We start from the raw sequence: 19,873 nt of genomic DNA, 5'->3' as shown, positions 1-19,873 counted from the left end.
TCCACATGTTGAAATACCAAAATTATCTCCTTACACAATTGAAGTCTAAGGTTGATGCTCTGGCGGAAGGTATTGATTGTAAAGAGTTACAAGATTTAGTACATGTTTCTGAACAGGTGGGTAAGCATTCTCTGCAATGTGGTTTTGATGCTGTACAGGCCTCGTCTAGGGTGGCTGCCACTGGGTCAGTTCTTCGCAGGCACGCCTGGCTGAGGGATCAGAATTTATCTGACCATGTTAAAACAAGGATTTTAGATGCTCCTTTACAATCTGATGTGTTGTTTGGTTCTCCTGTTGAGGCAGTTTTAAAGAAAATGGAAGACAAGGCTAAGTCTATGCAGACTGTTAAAAGATTTTTTGCAGGTCCAGCCTCCAAAGTTTAGTAGAAATTGGCCTACTAAGGGGTGGACGTATCCTTCTTATGATTCCCAGTCTAGGGGTAGAGCTAGACGTGGTAGGGGCAGAGCTCAGGGCTCTTTCAGGCCTAGAACAGGGAGTTCTCCTGCACAGTCTTCGCGTGAGGGCAGGGGTCAGTCCTTTCGTAAACAGACCCAATGACCTACCTTTTCAGCTGCCAGAGCCTTCTCGTCTGGCAGCTCCTTTGGGAGGAAGGTTGGCACTTTTCAAAGAAAATTGGAGTTTAATTACCCAAGACAGATGGGTATTGGATATCATACACCACGGTTACAGGTTTTATTTCCATACCTTGCCTCCTTTCAAAGGCATGCCAGACGTTCCTCCTCAACAAAGAATAGAGGCTCACAAGCAAATTTCTCTGTTACTCCAAATAGGGGCCATTCAGTCGGTCCCTATGCCAGAAGTGGGCCTAGGATTTTATTCTCGCCTGTTCCTAGTACCAAAGAAAGGGAACACGTGGAGACCAATTTTGGACTTATCTATCCTCAACACTTATCTGGACATTCCCAAGTTCAAAATGTTGACGTTACAGCAGCTTTTACCTCTGCTGGGCAAGGATCATTGGATGGTAACTTTGGATCTCAAGGAGGCTTATCTTCATGTTCCTATCAGACTGAGTTGCAGGAAGTATCTGCGTTTTCGAGCTGGGACTTCTCATTATCAGTTCTCTGCATTGCCCTTTGGCTTATCTACTGCACCCAGAGTGTTCACGAAAGTTCTGGCTCCAGTGATAGCTTTCCTCAGGTTAAAAGGAATACAGATCTATCCTTATTTGGACGATTGCCTGATTCTGGCTCAAGGAAGGGACGAGCTTCTTCATCATTTGGATTATGTGATAGCAGTGCTAAGATGCCTGGGGTATTCTGTGAACGAAATAAAGTCCAGTCTAGTACCCTCTCAGGACATGTGCTTTCTGGGTGTGAGACTGAATACAGCATCTCAGATGGCCTTTTTACCCCGGACAAACAAAAGAATCTTTCCCTTTACTTTCATCAGTTGTCTCATCAGTCCAGGCTGACTGCAAGGACAGTCCTTCAAGCCTTGGGGTTCATGGCATCTTGTATTCTGGTGCTTCCCAATGCCAAACTGCATATGAGGAAGCTACAATGGTATCTCAAAAATGTATGGACACAGCACTGCCAGGATTTGGACACTGTCATTCAAATAATACCTTGCATTCAAAGGGAATTGTTGTGGTGGGCTCAGGAATGTCACCTAAACAAGGGACTCTCTGTGACCCGCCAGAGGCGAGTCAGATTCTAACGACAGATGCCTCAGACAAAGCTTGGGGAGCTCATCTGAATGGAAAGTGGATACAAGACAAGTGGCCTGCCAGACTACAACATCTACATATCAACTTGAAAGAGATGTTAGCAGTCCAGTTTGCATTAATAGCTTTCAAGGATTTACTTCTTCCAGGGCAGGTGTTGATTCTAACAGACAACACAACTGTCATGTGGTACATCAACAAGCAAGGCGGAACACATTCTTATCCTCTATGCAGGCAAGCAATGATTTTGTGGGAGACTGCTCTCAGTTTACAGCTAAATCTTCAGGCAAGGTTTCTGCCAGGAGCACAGAACTCCTTAGCAGATGTGTTGAGCAGACAAATTATGGATCCCCACGAGTGGAAATTGGATCCTCATGTATTTCAGAAATTGACAGTGTCATGGGGAACTCCAGACATAGATCTGTTCGCTTCTCCACTAAACCACCTGCTGCCAAAGTTTTGCACAAAAAGGTTTCATCCCACAGCTTGGAAAGTGGATGCTCTTTCTTTCAATTGGAGCAATCTTCATGTGTATGCCTTTCCGCCTCTGCCTCTCCTCCCAAAGGTACTACTGAAGGCCAGACAAGACAAGCCAAGGATGATTTTGATAGCTCCAGATTGGCCTCAACAGCATTGGTACCCATTACTGAGAAGCCTGGTACGGAAGCCTCCATGGCCTTTGCCTTTGATTCCACACCTGTTGTCTCAGGAGGACAGTCATTTGCTCAATGTCAAGCTTCACTCTCTGCACCTAACAGCCTGGCATATTCTGTTTTGAACCATAGTGGGCCTCCACTTCCACAGCAAGTTTTGAATGTTATTTTGGAAGCTAGAAGGCCTAGTACAAGGAAAGTGTACGCAGATAAATGGAAGAGATTTTTATTTTGGAGTGCAGCAAAGGATTTTGATGTTTCTGAACCTAATTTAAGTGTGGCTCTTCAATATCTCACTGAGTTACTGGACAAAGGTTTGTCCTTCTCTTCTATTAAGGTTCATACTGCAGCAATTTCGGCTCACTATGATTGTGTCCCACCATTGTTTTCTCATCCTTTGTTCAAGCAATTTCTTAGAGGGGCAAAGAATATAAGACCCACACGAAGAGCTCCTACTCCTGCTTGGGATCTCAATTTTGTGTTGGAGAAACTCACTCTACAACCTTTTGAGCCTGCAGCTACTACTGAATTAAAGTTTTTATCATGGAAGACTGCTTTTTTGTTGGCTATTACCTCTGCAAGAAGGGTTTCTGAGTTGCAGGCCCTTATGGCGGTTGAGCCTTTCTTAATTTTCCATAAGGATAGGGTATCGTTACGTACTAATCCTTCCTTTATGCCTAAAGTGGTTTCTAGTGTGGCTTTAAACCAAACTATTCATTTGCCTACTTTTTATGCAAATCCCCAAAATAAAGGGGAAAAGATTTTGCACACTTTAGATGTACACAGGCAGTTGCGATATTATTTGGACAGAACTAAAGGGTTCAGGCAGTCTCAGCAGTTATTTGTTTCTTTTGCTTTGAGTTCTCAGGGCAAGCCTGTGTCAAAACAAACTATTTCTAAGTGGATTGGGTTTTGCATTGCTTTCTGTTATTCCCATCATGGCAAGGAGATTCCAGCTGGGATTAGGCCTCATTCCACTAGGGCTACTGCCACTTCGACAGCTTTTTTGAGGGGGGTGGCAACTAAGGATATTTTGGAGGCAGCTACTTGGAGTTCAGTGCATACTTTCTCTAGGCATTATCACCTACCACTGTACTCTAAATCCAGGGCTGGTTTTGCCACTGCTGTTTTGCAGGGCATTTTGGCAGCTCCTGCTTCATTATAATTTGGCCATCCTCCCTTACCTCTGCTTTGGGATTCTACCCAAGTGTAAGGACTGCAGCAATGTGAGATGAAGAACATAGTACAGTTTTGTACCTACCATAAATGTAGATGTTCGAAGATCCACATTGCTGCAGTCCAATTTACCCTCCCTCCTTCCCCTCTGTAGTTAGAGGCGGTTGTGTGGGTTGGGTTGTAAATATTGTGTATTTTGTATATATTGTACATATTGTTAGTGCAAGGGTGGTTGGTTGTTTGTTTGCTGTCTTTTGGTTTTGACCTTTCTTTTTAGGGTCTTCTGACATCTGGGGCAAGAAAAGACTGAGGATATGACGTCGGTCAGGCGCATTTGTACCCTGACGTCCTGATGTCAGTCTAATGCGCCTTGACCGACGTCAGCCTTATACTTTGATATTCGGGCCGACCGAGGGCAGCGGACTACCCAAGTGTAAGGACTGCAGCAATGTGGATCTTCGAACATCTACATTTATGGTAGGTACAAAACTGTACTTTCATCATGATCAATCTGGCCTCAAGCAACATTAGCAGTCTGAAGGCAGTGTTTTTAAAAAAAAAAAAAAAAAGAAGAAGACTACTGTTCTGTCCCAAGCATTTTGTCAAGGATTCACCCTAAATACATAAAAGATCTTTATAAAACAATGACAATAGTGTTTAAATTGAAGACATGTCATGTATCCTTTAGCACTAAGCTCTCGCATTAGTTTATTCAACCCCACGTCTTGAGTCCCCCTTAAAGAATTGCTAGTTTGTCACTTTAGGCCTTTTTAATATTCCTAGGGTGTAGTTGAAATAGATCCATCAATTTTAATCTGTTCTGCATGTGTCTCTGTTTTAAATTGTTACCTGTCTTTGCTGCTGCTTCTAGCTGTAGTTCTTGTCTCTGCTCCCTAGACTGGCTGAGATACTTGTAAGTCCTCTGGGAGGTGAAATGGCTGTGGGGTAAATTTATTTATTTATTGACATTTGTTAACCAAGAAAGTCCACTGGGTCAGAAACCCATTTTTAGTGGAGGCCCGGACAGAAAAGTTCCATTTACAGTAAAACATATACAGATAGGTACAATTTACATTTTTGACCGTATGATTTTTATACAGTTTCAGTAGTAGTAATAAGCAAAATAAGTAAAAATATGCAGTCAGGTTAAAAGTAGGCAATGGATAATCACTTAGTGGCATTCTGTTAATGTTTATACTCTGATAGGACAGAGGCTGAAAACAAAGTTATTTATATTAATATAAAGTCATTTTGGAGTGATGAAAGTTAGCGGGTTAAGGTTGTTAGTCAAGAATAAAGTTCACTTGTACAACAGAGGCCTAGGATTAATTCTAAGGTGGAATTAGATTTGGACCACATAGGCAAGTTTGATTTTCAGGAAAGTGATGCCTTAAGGTATATTTGAAGGTTTTTAATGAATCAAGTAAAGTAGTAGTGGGAGTTAGGTCGTTCCAAAATTTTGCTTTGGAGTAGGAATATAAAATTTGTCCGGCTATCTTGTTGGGTTTGGACAAAAGTAAAAGTTGTTTGTTTGAAGACCTAAGTTTCCTAGAGGGGATGTAGGACTAGATATAATGGTTGTGGCTGGCTCTGTACACCAAATACTGAACTAAATGCTTCAGACTAACTGCAAAGCAATATGTGTGGTGGCAAAAGCACAGAAGCCCTGAAATGTATCAGTTTCAGCCAATTAGAACGTGTAGGTTGTATGATGGATCATTGGTTCAGTTTTTATTTTTTTAGCCAGATAGGGCACATGTGCATAATAGTTTGCCTTAGCGTTTTGATACTCTTGCCCCCTACCCATGTTAAGAGCCTTTCTGTGGCAATTGATTCTCCTTTCATATAAGTAAGAAATTCATGACTGTATGAAAATGGCATTCATGTTCATGTCTGTTTAGTACTGAACTCTAGTGTTTGTTTTTGTGCATATACTGTGTTTTTTTAGCATTACTTCAAGAAATTGTCCTAGGTTTTGAGATGATCAAAGCCCCCCAAAAATTTTCAAAATGAAAAGTACTGTAAATAATAAGATACCTGTAAGGCACTGTCCATAGATGTTAATAGGCATATTACCCAGTTATTCATTAATGCAATTTGGGCAAATTCTAAGTTTTGACTTTGACACTGCAGAGATATTCTTGTATTATTGGACCAATGTAGATGAATATATGATGTTGATTGTGTAGGAGGTCCTGTTGTTTTCTATTCTGAAGTATTTATTTCTGAGAATTTCATTGTAGTAAGAACTAAAAAGTCTGCATGTATTATGAAAGTACACAGGTTAGCATCAGAGAGCGTTACCTTTAGATGGTGATAATAGGGATCATGAATGTATTAATATTGCTTATCCATGAGTTTTGGCAAAGATGGATGACTAACCCTAGTTTCTGGGGCTTCATTAGACAACCTTCCATTTGTCATGGCTTTTGAGAATTGGCTTCTCCATGTTTTCCAAGATCCCTAATGTCCCTGGAGAAGTAGAGTCTTAAACAACTGTTTGTTCAGAAAGCAAACTCCACTGAAGGACTTGCCGTTTGCCTTGCGAAAGCACAGTAGGCTTCTTCCCTTGAGTACTTTGCAAATTTCTAACAAAAGACTCTGTTGTAAAGGTTTGAATCACAGGACTATTACCCGCCTCCATCAAAAGAAACTCAAGATCTTGGTATAGACTATCCTTCCATTAGGCAAATCCCCCCCCCGCCTGTTTGTCAGCGTGCAAGAATGAAACACAAGGAATGTCGACTTCACTTTGCGGGTGTTTATTTTCTTGCATGGCTGAGTTAAAGAATCACTTAACAGAGAGTATGAGATGAGACATAGAAACACGTAGCCTAATGTCACTGTGTAACTGAGAACCAGGCTGTCCTGACCACATTAGAATTAGGCAGTGAGATTTGTATCTTGATTGCTACTGATACTTGCTTTTGATAGCTCAAAGGAGGTTTTTGTGATGGCCAGGCTTAACAACATTTTTGTCACGCACCTGTGTGGGATATTCAGTAAAAAATCATGTCAGCTGATTGGATCATACCTCTTAGCAAAATAAATCCAGACAAAGGCTAAAATAAAGGAGAGACAAAGGCCCAGAAATAGGGATGGATTTTAAATTTTGCTTTTTTAAACCTAGAAAGTTGCTAGAATATCAGGATTTGTATTAGCATGCATTTTCTGAAGCTTCGGTTCTGAGCAGTTTGCCAGAAAACCACAACTTTTATGAGTAACAGACCGAAACTATGAGGCAAAAATCTGGACATTCTCGGAAAGTCTGGACAGTTGAAACGTATGCATTGGATATTCTGACAATTTTTATGGACAGCTCAGAGGGTGTTTGCACTTGTCATTGAAAGAATATGCACACCTCCTGAAGCCCAGGTATCAGTACTTCTATCAGTGGCTTCTCTGGGATTTGATTATAGAAGATTTTAAAAGAGTGTGTCATAAACTGTCAGAAAATTAATTGCAGCCAGTGCAACCATTTGTGTTGGGGAGTACCTCCTACACCAAAAAACAATAACGAGTTCCGCCATATGACTTACTACTAAGATCTAACCACAAGAGAGGGTACTTGACACATTTCCCTGGTGTTGTCCATCGTGGTTCTTACACTGACAATGAGAAAACCATCTTGTTCTGCTCCTGTCTTAAAAAAACTCTCTCTCTTTCGGCATTACCTTAAATTTGATGGAGCATTTTGAACAAGGAAGGGGTCTAAAGACATTTTTAAGTCCAAGAATAGGCATCTAGACGTGACTCTTTCTGTCTTTGAAGCCATTTTTGATTCAGGATTCTTAAATCGATATTTTCAGGTACCTGCTTCAAAACAGAATGAGTACTACAGGATCCTGGAGGATCTTAAGTACATATATAAGAACCCTATGCCCAACCTGGTAATAATCTCAGTAGAGGCCAGCAGGGGACCCAATCAGGCTCCAGCCTTAAATAACCTTGCAGATAATGAGGAGAACATCATTCTAGACCACTTCAGGGGAAAAAAATGTGCACCTTGGCCACTCTTTTATTTCAAGTAATAAACTAACAGGTGTATGTAATTAATTTTCATGGCATAATCCTCAAGAAATAGAGTGTAGTTTTTATATGCTATCACACTGTTTTCTTCAAACATCCAAAAAGACTTTTAGCCTCCCCTTAATATCCAAAAAGTTCTTTGTGCCTGCCCATACAAAAATACTTTTGATGCACTGTATAGAAACAGACCCCCCCCCCCCATGTAGACATTCATATTTTAAATAAAGATTCGGCTTGCTCACTATTTTCATACTGTTGATGCACAGTTTGATAAACACGTTCATTAACTATTATTCTTTTGCAGTTAGCCTGCCCATATACTATTAATAACTAAATACTTAACTATATAAGCAGACATTTTCAGACTTGTTTGAGCCTCTTCTGAAGTGGGCCTTGTGTCACCATTTGAGAATTGCTGAAACAAAAGAGTTGATGTTTTGGATGAGAACATTAAAAACAAGGTTTTTGAGTTAGCTCAGACAACATCTAGTGTGGTCACAGCAGATGTCATTATATATGGCTACAATGCATTGAATGCCTGCAGCAGGACAGCAACCTCTAGGGCACTCTTAAGTAGGAGTGGCTGCTTTACATTGCAACCACTGCTTGAGTACATGAAGGGACAGCTGCTAGATGTTTCTTTAAATAAGACTTTCTTGTTTAGGTTACACTCATAAGACATTTTTAAGCACCTGGTGGAGATGGAGTAAGCCAGTAGGGTCTGTGAAAAAACTTTTTCACCCTTCCATCCCTATACAGAGGAATAATCTGACTAAGTAGAGGCCATTTTACAAGAAGTTGTCAAAAGTTGAACAGTGCAAACAAAAAGGGGCTTTAAGGTGAAATATGCTTGGCTTGACTACAGATGGAAAGGGAGTCACACTGCTAAGTACAGATTGTGTTCCCATCCATCATCACCCATTCTCTTACTTCCTTTCATCCCACTTTTTGAGCAGCAGGCTAACCCACATGTGGAAACTGTTTCAGTATGACATCAGGCAGGTGAAGGAAAAGTGTACTCTCTCAGGGGATACAAATTAGAGTTCATTTCTGACCCAGCCTTTCCATCAGGATTTCCACAGTTCCCCTAGACCAGACCAGCTTAGTCCTAGAGGGACTGTGACAGCAGCAATTTGGTTGTGGCACAGTAATAACATCTCTTGCTGAACAGGAAGGAAGTGGATTCTATTATAACGGATGACCCACAGTTGCCATTTCTGGAACTAAGTTCATTTCTTGAAGATCGAGAAATTTAAAATGTCTGACATTTGGAGTCCTGACTATGACCTAAACACGGGTTTCTTCCTGTCACTGGACATGTCCCCAGTGATGGTGATGCAGCTGAGATCCTCAAGCAGATTGCTATTTGCATTTCAGTGTTGATGGAGGCCGAAGCTGATATTGCATGTAGTAACTCACTTTACATTTTAGCTTCATGCTGCTCTTTTTCAACCCAGCTCCTCTTCCCAACCTACCACCAGTGCTGTTCCCAGCCTTGGGGATTTGCACCGGTGACAGTAAGGTAAATGGAGCTGTAGAAGTAGCCCTAAAGAGCTGATGTTCAGCTGAGGGAGACAGACACACGGAGCAAAAAAAAATCATAATCCTACACTCTCACTAATTGGTATGGGGTCTCTCTTGGTCAGTCAGTCCTTGTCAGACAATAAACCACACTTGATTGTGGTTTATTTCTTACATATAAGAGGAGGTCAAGTGCATACCTACTACCTTTGTTCGTCTTTGCAGAGAAGAGATAAAGCTATTGTTTTAGCAATTTATGGCCAACAGGGGAATGAAGGTAAGCTGAGATAACTCAGATGTTATAATTTACTGCTGCAGTGAGTGTATCTCAAAGATGTACTGTTATGGTAAGGGTACTTATCTTGAACTGTACGTTTAGGGATACTGACAGATTGTTCTGCAGCAATTGCCCAAAATCATTCTGCATGGAAACTAGCAGGTACCTAAGATATTTGTAATTGCTAACTCTGGTATAGAGTTAACTGTCTAAATCAACTGTGTTTTCCACTTTATATTGACATCCTATTTAGTCTATTAACAAAGTGGTGGAAGTCAGACTAGGATCTTTCTCTTGAGGATTGGGTGATGGTAATTTTGGAAGAGTTTAAGCAGCAGACAATTGCAACAGGATTTATAAGTAGGAAACCCCAGTGTGCAGTGCTGTGGAAGGCATTTAAGTCTTATGGAATGGCTGGAGTGAGAAGGAAGAGTTGTGGCGTTTCTTGAAGTTATGGCATTGTGGTAGTTGGGGAGTACTTCCTGTCCTAATATGTTTGTGCCCTACTTGATATATGTGAAGTCTCAGTCATTGCTCAAAGAAGGGTTGAGGGTGAGTGAGTGTTAGTGGGGGTTGTGCATGGATAACCTTTGTGCACCAATATTGATACTACTACTTTAATATGCGTACACTATGCATGTTTGACTTTTGTATCTTTACTGCACTTAAAAAGTAAATATTGTAACCAATAAAGAAAGTAACCTTCTGTTTTCCATCTTTCAGTTTGTCACCTGATAGAAAAACTTTCATTTTCAAAAATGCCTTTCAAGACTGACCCTATTATTGGTAAGTTTCAAGAATGTTTTATGAAACTGTGTGCTTGTTTTATGATGTGTAAGCATACGTGGTAAATTTCTGCCTAACATATAATAATTTTTCTCCTGTATTATATGTACTGTAAATAGCAAACCAACTTTATTACATGTCTTATTTTACTTGTTGCTTTCTCTGTTTTCTATTACTCAACTTTGTGATTATTGTATAACTGTTATTATAACTCAGTATTTTGAAAAGTGTATAATTGAATAATTTGTAAACTTTTGCGGGAGTTTTTCTCTTTGGGTCTTCACTGAAAAGCTGGACCAACCCAGTTAACAAATGTGAAATAAATAAATAAATGTGTGTAGATATCTAATATGTATAAGCATGTATATGCTGTGGGTATATTTGTATCATGGATCATCAACTGCCCACATCGTTTCATCATACAATACAAAAATATCTCAGTGAATTCAACCCAGTAAAACTCCTTATGAGTGCTACCATGGGTCCCTGACTCCTGCGAAGGGCAAGTGGTATCCAAGTATTATAACCCTTTATCAACTGTTTAGCTTGAGAGAGTGGAAACACTCTCATTAAAAATTTAATCTTTTTTAAACTGATTGACGAAAAATGCATTTTGTGTAGGCTACTGTGATTAAACAATACAGATGAAAGGACACCAGTTTATTTTACTGTGAGGATTCTTTTCATCTGCATTCCGCATACAGACTTCGCCTTCTGCAGATAATTTATTAAGTTTCCTTGTGGCAACCAGATAGTTGCAATGGCCAGAAGTTTTGCCATTTGCTTGCTTAGGTAAAATGGTACAAAAATTATATGTAAATGGTGACACCCTTGTTCTGCGCCAGTAATCAAGGAGCCTTGATTCTTACACTGACACCAGTGAGGAATGTTCACTTGGAACAGAAATAGATACACACAGTATTTTCAGATACAGCTGTCTGCACCAAGCACAATTTCCATTAAGAACACACAGGGAACACACACAGCATGGGGGCTGAGTTTCTCTTTCTGTCCAAGCCCCCAATAATACTCCCCACTGACACAGCTGTAGAGTTGAGTCCTCAGCCGAGTGTTCCAAGACGAGTCCTCCACCACCCTCTCTGTGAAGCCAGTGCTCTGTGTCCCTGCTCCAAGTAGCTGACACACACACACACTTTGAGATTTGATTTTCAGTCACACACACCCTTTCTAAAGGCTGGCACAGATTCACTGGTTATGCCCAGTATAAGGTAGTTCCACCACCACCAGAACACTCCAAAGCCAGCTACACTAAAACTTTTAGAGGGGGTACCCAATTATACTGAGTAAAATTAATGCTAATCCAAATGGTAGTGTTTGACCAATGCAGCAAGGCTTTCAAGAGTGGCTACAGTGTCACCAGATAAATATAAGTGCTCTCAAAGGTTAAAATATTCTCTAAAAGACCAGCCACAATGAAAGGTTTAAATATTTTTAATTATAAAAGAACATGAAAATTCTAAATAACTATTTACAATAAACACCAAAGTTTCACTCACAAGAAGTATTAAAACATAACACAGATGGATAGATTCATACAGTTACAGAAAAACAGTACTTAACTAATCTGACTATATTTTCCTGACTAATTTAATTAATTATTATTCCCTGGTTACTTAGTACAGCAAGGCAAGATGAAGTGGGTGAGTGGTTTTCCTTTTTTTTTTTTTTTTTTTTTCAGAAACAGACTGTCCTGAGACTTCTGTCTTATCTAGTATTGAAACATCATTTCAATGCTGGTTTGGAGAATGACATCACATGCATCTGGTCATCTGAATCTAATTCCCACACTACCCCCTTTACTAGAAACAGAGCCAGAATATATCACCTGTGTGTCATAATACTTGTACAAAGAGCTTTGCTAAGATATGTCTGGAAGCTATAAAGCCATTTTAGAACTTTCACCATTCCAGGGTAGCAATTAGTTCTTCCCTAAGGACAATACAGTAGGATTCTTAGTCCTGGTTTTCACAGACATTTCATCTCTGGCTGCAGTCAGAACTGTAAGATAAAACCTTTATGGCATAAACTAGGTAATTTAATTGGAATGGCATAAAATGAAACCACAAACAACTTGTATAATCATAACTGTCCAGCTCTTAATCTTGAAGTACTATTAATCGATATCTTTTCATTGATACCAGGGGTGGGCAGCATTCAACTTAACCTGCCATACTAGATGTTCTTTGTGTTTCACTGTTGCAGTCATCACATTTGGGTTATCCCTGTCAGGGTAGCCCTCAGTCAGCCCGAATACAAGAGGCTTAGTATTTCTGCGTCGGTTGCTGTCGCTCCAGGACTGACGTCAGGTCGTCATTGGTATAAAATCAGGCAGCCGACACCATTACATGAATCTTTCTTGCTGAGGAGCCCAAAGCAGAGGCAGTTTTTTGTTTCCGAATGGAAGTTGGAGTCTTCTAAAGCTAAGTACCCCATTGGGGATCCTTTTTTCTTGCTCTAACCAATGTCAGAAAAAGTTAACAATTGTCTCTCCTGTGGAAAACAAATACCACTCCAAGACTTTCATTATTACTGCATCACTTGTTTAGGCCCAGACTACGACTTCCCCCACTGTCGTTTTTGTGCTTTGTACAACGTCAGAACTATACGTCATCGGGCCCTTATTGTAGCTAGATATTTTTGCTCTAATGCCAATATGGCTTCAGTAAGCCATCCAACAACAGATCTTCCGAAAAAAACGTAAGGGTAAAGACAGAGACAGACCGCACAGGTCCAAGACTGCTGACGATGCTTCCATTAAGCTAGTCATCAATTTTCCTGTCCTCCGTGAGGCACTTTCGCAGACCCTGATACCCGCTTTTGTGGATTCACAGGCCGCTACCGAGACCCTTTCAGAGTCTGGTATGCCGCAAGACTCTTCTTCGACTAAGGATCCTGCGGATGTCTCTACCTTGGATGGGTCCAGAGCCGCTGAGCAGGTACCTGCATCCAAGGAAGTACTTTGCACTACCGACACTAGACACAGACCGACTTCTCATGCATCTACAGTTCTTTCGAAAACAACCGAGTTTCTAAGGCCCAGGGTATGAACCACACCCAAAAAAACGACAACCCAAGCTTAGGCACCTGCTTCCTTGCCTCAGTCTCAAATGCTTAAAATGGCAGATGACCTTATAAATGCTTATCAGGGGAAGCCAGGCTACCCCTTCCAAAAGAAAAAGAGACTTACCCCCCAGTAGTTTTATCTGAACAGGAGTCCGATGACTCTGATGCAGCTGAATATGAAGATATGCAACCCCTCTCTGCTTATGAGGATTCTGATGCAGAGGAATCCACCCCTTCAGCCTCTCTACCCGAGGACTTTTCCTTTGGGCAAACCCTACATACTTTAAGGGAGCATTCCCAATGGGAATGTCAGGACTATCCTCAGTCAAAAAAGAGACTCAGGAAATTCCTAGATCTTCCACAGCACAGACCTCTGAACATTCCTCCTGTCCTGGATGTTGTGGATGATATTTTTATGGAATCCAGTCTGACCCCTGACACCCTCCCTCCTGCTCCCAAGAAACCTGGCAGATATTATAGAGTCCCTGACTCTCACAAATTTCTTTTCAAAAATCCTACTGCTGACCCCGAGGTCATCTCTCAAGGACCTAAAGGAATTAAAGCAACTTCAGCTAAGAATGCCACCCCCTGAGATAGGGATTCCCGAGCATTAGACAGATGGGGTAAAAAAGTATACACCTGTGCTACTCTTGCTATTAGAGCATTACATTGTCAGTTCCATATACTGAAATATCAACAACATACATTGGAACCCCTCAAATAAATTATATCTTCTTTCCCTGCTTGTGCAGAAAATAGAGTTACAAGAGGTAATACATTCTGCAAATCAAGTAACTAAGCACGCTTTCCAATGTGGTTTTGACGCCCTAGAAGCATCTTGCAGGGCAGCAGTCACTGGTTCTTTCCTTAGAAAGCATGCTTAGCTTAAGGAACAGACCTTGCCAGACCATGTCAAATCCAAATTATTGGACGCACCCTTGCACAAAGGCAACTTATTTGGCATTAAGGCAGAAGAGGGCTTGCAAAGGATGGAAGAAAAAGCTAAATCTATGCAGACAGTTAAAGGTTTCTTACAGGTCCAGCCACCGAGGTTCAGTAGGCATTGCCCCTCCAAGCACTGGTCCTTTCTTGCCCCCTCCAGGTCAGCTCAGCCCAGCCCAGCCCAGACCCAGGGGGAAGCAGGCCCGCCAGACAACAGCCCCAAGGAATGGAGAAATCTAAGCAATGAAGTTCCTCCTCTTCGAAACCAGGGAGTGCAAACCCACCCCCCTTATGGTAAGAGCTCACAATGAATTTACACTTCCACCCCCTCCCTCTGCCCACCTGCTCTTGCTCCTAGGAGGAAAAATTTCCTTCCACACAAACAGCTGGGCCTCCATTACCAATGATCGCTGGGTCCTCAACATAGTGTCCCAGGGATGGAAATTTTATTTCCACAGTCTGCCAACCCCAAAATGGTTCCCAGATCTTCCCCCAAACCAGTGGGCAGAGGCCAAAAAGCAAGTCCTTTCTCTGCTCTGTATGAGGGCATTAGAGCATGTTCCTGCAGAACAGATAGGCCAAGGTTTCTACTCCAGACTCTTCCTGGTACCCAGAAAAGAGGGCACATGGCACCCCATCCTTGATCTAGCCATTCTAAACACCTTTCTGGTGATACCAAAATTCAAAATGCTCACCCTCCAGCAGCTTCTAACTATGCTTTCCAAGGATACTTGGTTAGCCACCCAAGACCTAAAAGAGGCCTCCCTACACATCCCAATCAGGGAATCATGCAGGAAATACCTATGTTTCAGGGCAGGATCACTAAACTTTCAGTTCTCTGCGCTTCCCTTTGGCTTATTCACTGCTCCCAGAGTTTTCACAAAATGACTGGCTCCCGCCATTGCTTTTTGCAGACAAAGAAATATTCAAATTTACCCATACTTAGAAGACTGCCTGATTTGGGCAGACAGTCTGGAAAAGCTGCTAAAGCACCTGACCTTTGTAAAGGACCTACTGACCTCTTTGGGGTATGTTATCAATGAAAAGAAGTCCAAACTAGTACCCACACAGAAAATTGTATTCCTGGGAGCAAGCCTGGACACAGCATCCCAGATGGTATTCCTTACACCAGAAGAACAATCCTATCTGACAGCCTGCTTCTCTCAACTAGCCACCAGGACCCAGTTATCTACAAGGAAAATCCGGCAAGCTCTAGGGTTCATGGCTTCTTGCAGTCTACTCATTCCATATGCCAGACTGCAAATGAGGAAATTACAATGGTACCTAAAAAGCCTTTGGTGTCAGCACTCTCAAGACCTGGAAACTCTTATACCAATTATACCTTGTCTAAGAAAAGATTTTCTTTGGTGGGCAGCAGCATGCTACCACAACAAGGGACTTTCCTTCTCACAACCCCATGCCGCCCAGAGCCTCACAACAGATGCATCAGACTATGCCCGGGGTGCACACCTGGACGGCAGGTGCATTCAGGGCCAGTGGAGCCCAAATTAAATACATCTGCACATCAACCAAAGAGAGATGTTAGCTGTTCAGCACGCCCTGCCAGCTTTCGGACCCCTTTTCTCCTTGGGGCCTCTACTGATCAAAACAGACACCACCACAGTGATGTGGTATATCAACAAGCAGGGAGGGACCCACTCTTATCCTCTGTGCAGGATCGCCCTGACCCTTTGGCACACGACCTCAGCCATGCAACTACACCTGTTAGCACAATTCCTGACAGGCTGTCTAAACTCTCTGGCAGGCAACTAACCTGCTAGACCCACACGAGTGGCAGCTAGACCAAAGAACCTTCACCCTTGTAACCCAGAAGTGGGGCACCCCGAAAGTTGACCTCTTTGCCTCCCACTCCAATCATCAGCTCAGCAAATTCTGCACCAGGGAACCTCACAGCAAGGCCTGGAAAGTGGATGCTGTATCCTTCCAGTGGGTAAACCTCTCGGTCTACACATTTAACCCTCTACCACTCATTGTAAGGGTACTGTTCAAAATAAGGGAGGAAAAACTGAGGGCAGTCCTGATTGCCCCAGACTGACCATGCCAGCACTGGTACCCACTGCTGTGCAGCCTGTCACCCCTGCCACCATGGCACCTACCTCAGATCCCAACACTCCTGACCCAGAGGAATGGAGAATTCATGTATCCCCAATTGCAGACCCTCATTCTGGCTGCCTGGCTTATTCTCTGACCTCTTCTTAAGTGGCCAGTCTAAGCAAACAAGTTTTAGATGTTATACGTGAGGCCAGACACCCCAGCAATAGAAAGTCTTATGCTGACAAGTGGAAAAGGTTTTGCACCTGGATCCAGGATAAGGGAGCCGGAATGGTACAGCCCTCCTTACCTTTCATTCTGGATTACCTGGAAGACCTGTTACACAGGGGTCTATCCTTCTCTTCTATTAAAATTCATGCCTCTGCCATCTCTGCTCATTTTAGCACAGAGCCATCTCTTTTCTCACACCCTCTCATCAAACAGTTCCTAAGAGGGGCTAACAACTTGGGACCACCCAGATGAGCTCATACCCCAGCTTGGGACCTAAACTTTGTGTTGGAAAAGCTCACCCCCCCCTTTGAACCTGCAGCTTCAGCAGAGTTAAAATTTCTCTCTTGGAAGACAGCCTTACTTCTGGCCATGACTTCAGCTAGAAGAGTATCAGAGCTACAAGCACTTATGACTATAGAGCCCTTCATCATTTTCCATGCTGACAGGGTCTCCTTCAGGACTAACCCATCCTTCACGCTAAAAGTGGTGTCCAGTGTGGCTCTCAACCAATCCATTCATTTGCACATCTTTTCCCTAACCCACAAAACAAGGGGGAAAGGATGCTGCACTCTCTAGATGTGCACAGACAGCTCAGATTCTACCTAGACAGGACTAATTTTTTTAGAAAAACTGATCAATTGCTAGTCAGCTTCACTGCAGGAGCAGAAGGCAAGGCCATATCCAAACAAAGAATTTCCAAATAGATAGCACACCTCATCCATTTCTGCTACAAACAGCACAGGAAACCTCCCCCAAGGGGGTCAGGACACATTACACCAGAGCAACCTCCACCTCTGCAGCTTTCCTCAGAGGGGTCCCCACCGGGTACATCCTGGAGGCTGCAACATGGACATCTGTTCATACCTTCACCAAGATTTCCCACCTGCCTATCTTCTCCAAATCCAGGGCAAGCTTTGCCACTGCAGTCTTGCAGGGCATCCTAGCCAGCCTCCAGTCTTCTTGACTGCCTCCACCCTTTTCTTCAGCTTTGGGAATCAACCCAAATGTGATGACTGCAGCAGTGAAACACGAAGAACATAGCACAATTGTGTACACTTACCATAAATGTAGATGTTCGAGTGTATTCACTGTTGCAGTCCTGATTTCCCTCCCTCCATGCCCCTTGTCTTCTCTCTCTCTCTCCTTACAGGGAATTTTTAGTATTTACTTTCTACTTTCTACTGGTGGTTCTTCCACCATAACCTAGCTCCCTATTGGGAACTCTGACAGGGCAAGAAAAACTGATGTAATGGTGTAGGCTGCCTGATTTTATACCACTGACGACCTGACGTCAGTCCTGGAGCCACAGCAACTGACGCAGAACTACTAAACCTCTGGTATTTGGGCCGACTGAGGGCTACCCTGGCAGGGATAACCCAAATGTGATGACTGCAACAATGAATACACTCGAACATCTACATTTATGGTATGTGTATACAACTGTACTTTCCTTTTTCTCCAAAAACGCCTCCCAATCAACCCCTAGGACATTCTGTGAAACCCTTTCCAAAATGAAGAATACAATTTTTTTTTAAAACCTTGCATTCTATACTGTATTTTTATAGAGCAATTCTTTCATCCTTCCTCCTTATGGCATATAGATGTTCGTAAATCCTCCAGTTTTCCCAATACAGAATGCATTGCAGACTGAGCATTAAGCCAAGTAAACACCACCCTCCATATTACAGTTAAATCTGCCATTACCCTTTATTGTCCTTGGAAAAGAGGCTACTGTAACATTTGTAGCTTCATAAATATAATGACACTGTGAACACGCTCCATATTTAGAAATTCCTCTTTCTACTTTTCTACCATCGTCTCCCATTTCAAAAGTACTTTTTTAAACTTTTCCCTTTTTGATACACAAACCTTGGCTGTTCATCTAATTTCCTTATCAACGATAAGCTGTCATTTTCTGATGAAGTTCTGTAATAAATGAGCAAAAGTGCTAAAATAATAGATCTGTGATTTACTTTTTATTTTTTTACTACTTGGCGGATTATTTTCTGCATTCCATTGACAAGACTTAACAGCATTTTTTAAGTTTACCTGTGATGTTTGCACTGTTTGGGAAAAGCTTCATTGGTCGTTTAGCCTTTTTTCCCATTGGTCATGTTGCGGGAGTGTTGTGGTTTTTACATAGGAGATGTTACTTATTTGCTGGTTGAGTCCAACAGCAATGGTGATAACCTTGGTAAAAATAACAAATGGACAAAAAAAGATGCTAATGGGATGCATAAAATTTAATTATCACTTGTGACATAGGCAAATTTACATTCATATAAAACTAATCAAACTATATTAAAATAAATAATATACTTCACATATATTGTTATATATAATATAACTTAAGCAAGATTACATAAATTATTCAATTCCTACCTTATATTTTTAAAGAAGAAACATCTTTAGTAAACCATCACTTACTACATAGGCAATCATACATTTACATAAACGAAAACAAACCACAATGACACAATCCTAGTTGCAAGCATTTTACATCACAAACCATACTGACATCCCCCCCAACTGCAAACATTATACATCACTTACAGTAAATATTAAAAGTGTGCACACCCCTAGTAAAATGCTATGTTTTTGTGATATAAAAAAATGAGACCACAATAAATCATTTAAAAACATTTCCCACCTTTAATGTGACCTGTAACCTGTACAATTCAATTGAAAAACAAACAAAAATCTGTTAGTGGGAAAAAATATAAAAAATAAAAAAAATAAATACGCTGGTTGCATAAGTGTGTACAACCTTAAACTAATACTTTGCTGTGTTAGTGAGAAAAATTAAAAAAATAAATACGCTGGTTGCATAAGTGTGTACAACCTTAAACTAATTCCTTGCTGTGTGTGCACAGCCTTAAACTAATACTTTGTTGAAGCACCTTTTGATTTAATTACAGCATTCAGTCTTCTTGGGTACACATCTGCCATCAATTAAAGAGACTCTGATTAACCCCAAATAAAGTTCAGATATCCTAATGGGATTTTCCTGACATTTGCTCATTTGCCTGCCACAGCAAAAGCCATGGTTCGCAGAGAGCTTACAAAGCATCAGAGGGATTTCATTGTTGAAACATATCAGTCAGGAGAAGGGTACAGAAGAATTTCCACAACTTTGGATATGCCATGGAATGCAGTGAAGGCAATCATCAAAAAGTGGAGAAAATATGGGACAACAGTGATATTGCAAAGAACTGGACAGCCCTCAAAAATTGAAGAAAAGACTAGAGGAAAACTGGTCAGGGAGGCTGCCAAGAGACATACATCAACACTGAAGGAGCTGCAGGAATTTCTGGCAAGTACTGGTTGTGTACTACATGTGACAACAATCTCTCGTATTCTCCATATGTCTGGACTAATGATGTAGGGTTGCAAGACAGCCTTTTCTTATGCAGAAAAACAACCAGGCCCGGCTAA

The 19,873-nt window shown here is 41.6% G+C and overlaps 1 protein-coding gene across 1 annotated transcript in view; it reads left to right on the top strand.

Annotated features, from left to right (window-relative positions):
- The window catches only part of TBCD (tubulin folding cofactor D), a 3,708,267-nt gene that overhangs the window by 2,807,050 nt on the left and 881,344 nt on the right, over positions 1-19,873 (top strand). Inside the window, exon 24 of the mRNA XM_044068123.1 lies at positions 10,067-10,129. Coding sequence (XP_043924058.1) covers positions 10,067-10,129 — 63 coding nt within the window. The remainder of the gene's footprint in view (positions 1-10,066; positions 10,130-19,873) is intronic.

The sequence above is a fragment of the Protopterus annectens genome, chromosome 4.part0 (assembly GCF_019279795.1).
Source record: "Protopterus annectens isolate FY-2018-M chromosome 4.part0, PAN1.0, whole genome shotgun sequence".
NCBI lineage: Eukaryota > Metazoa > Chordata > Ceratodontiformes > Protopteridae > Protopterus > Protopterus annectens.
Note: the sequence above shows the minus strand (reverse complement) of the source record. Positions and strands in the feature narration are given on the sequence as shown.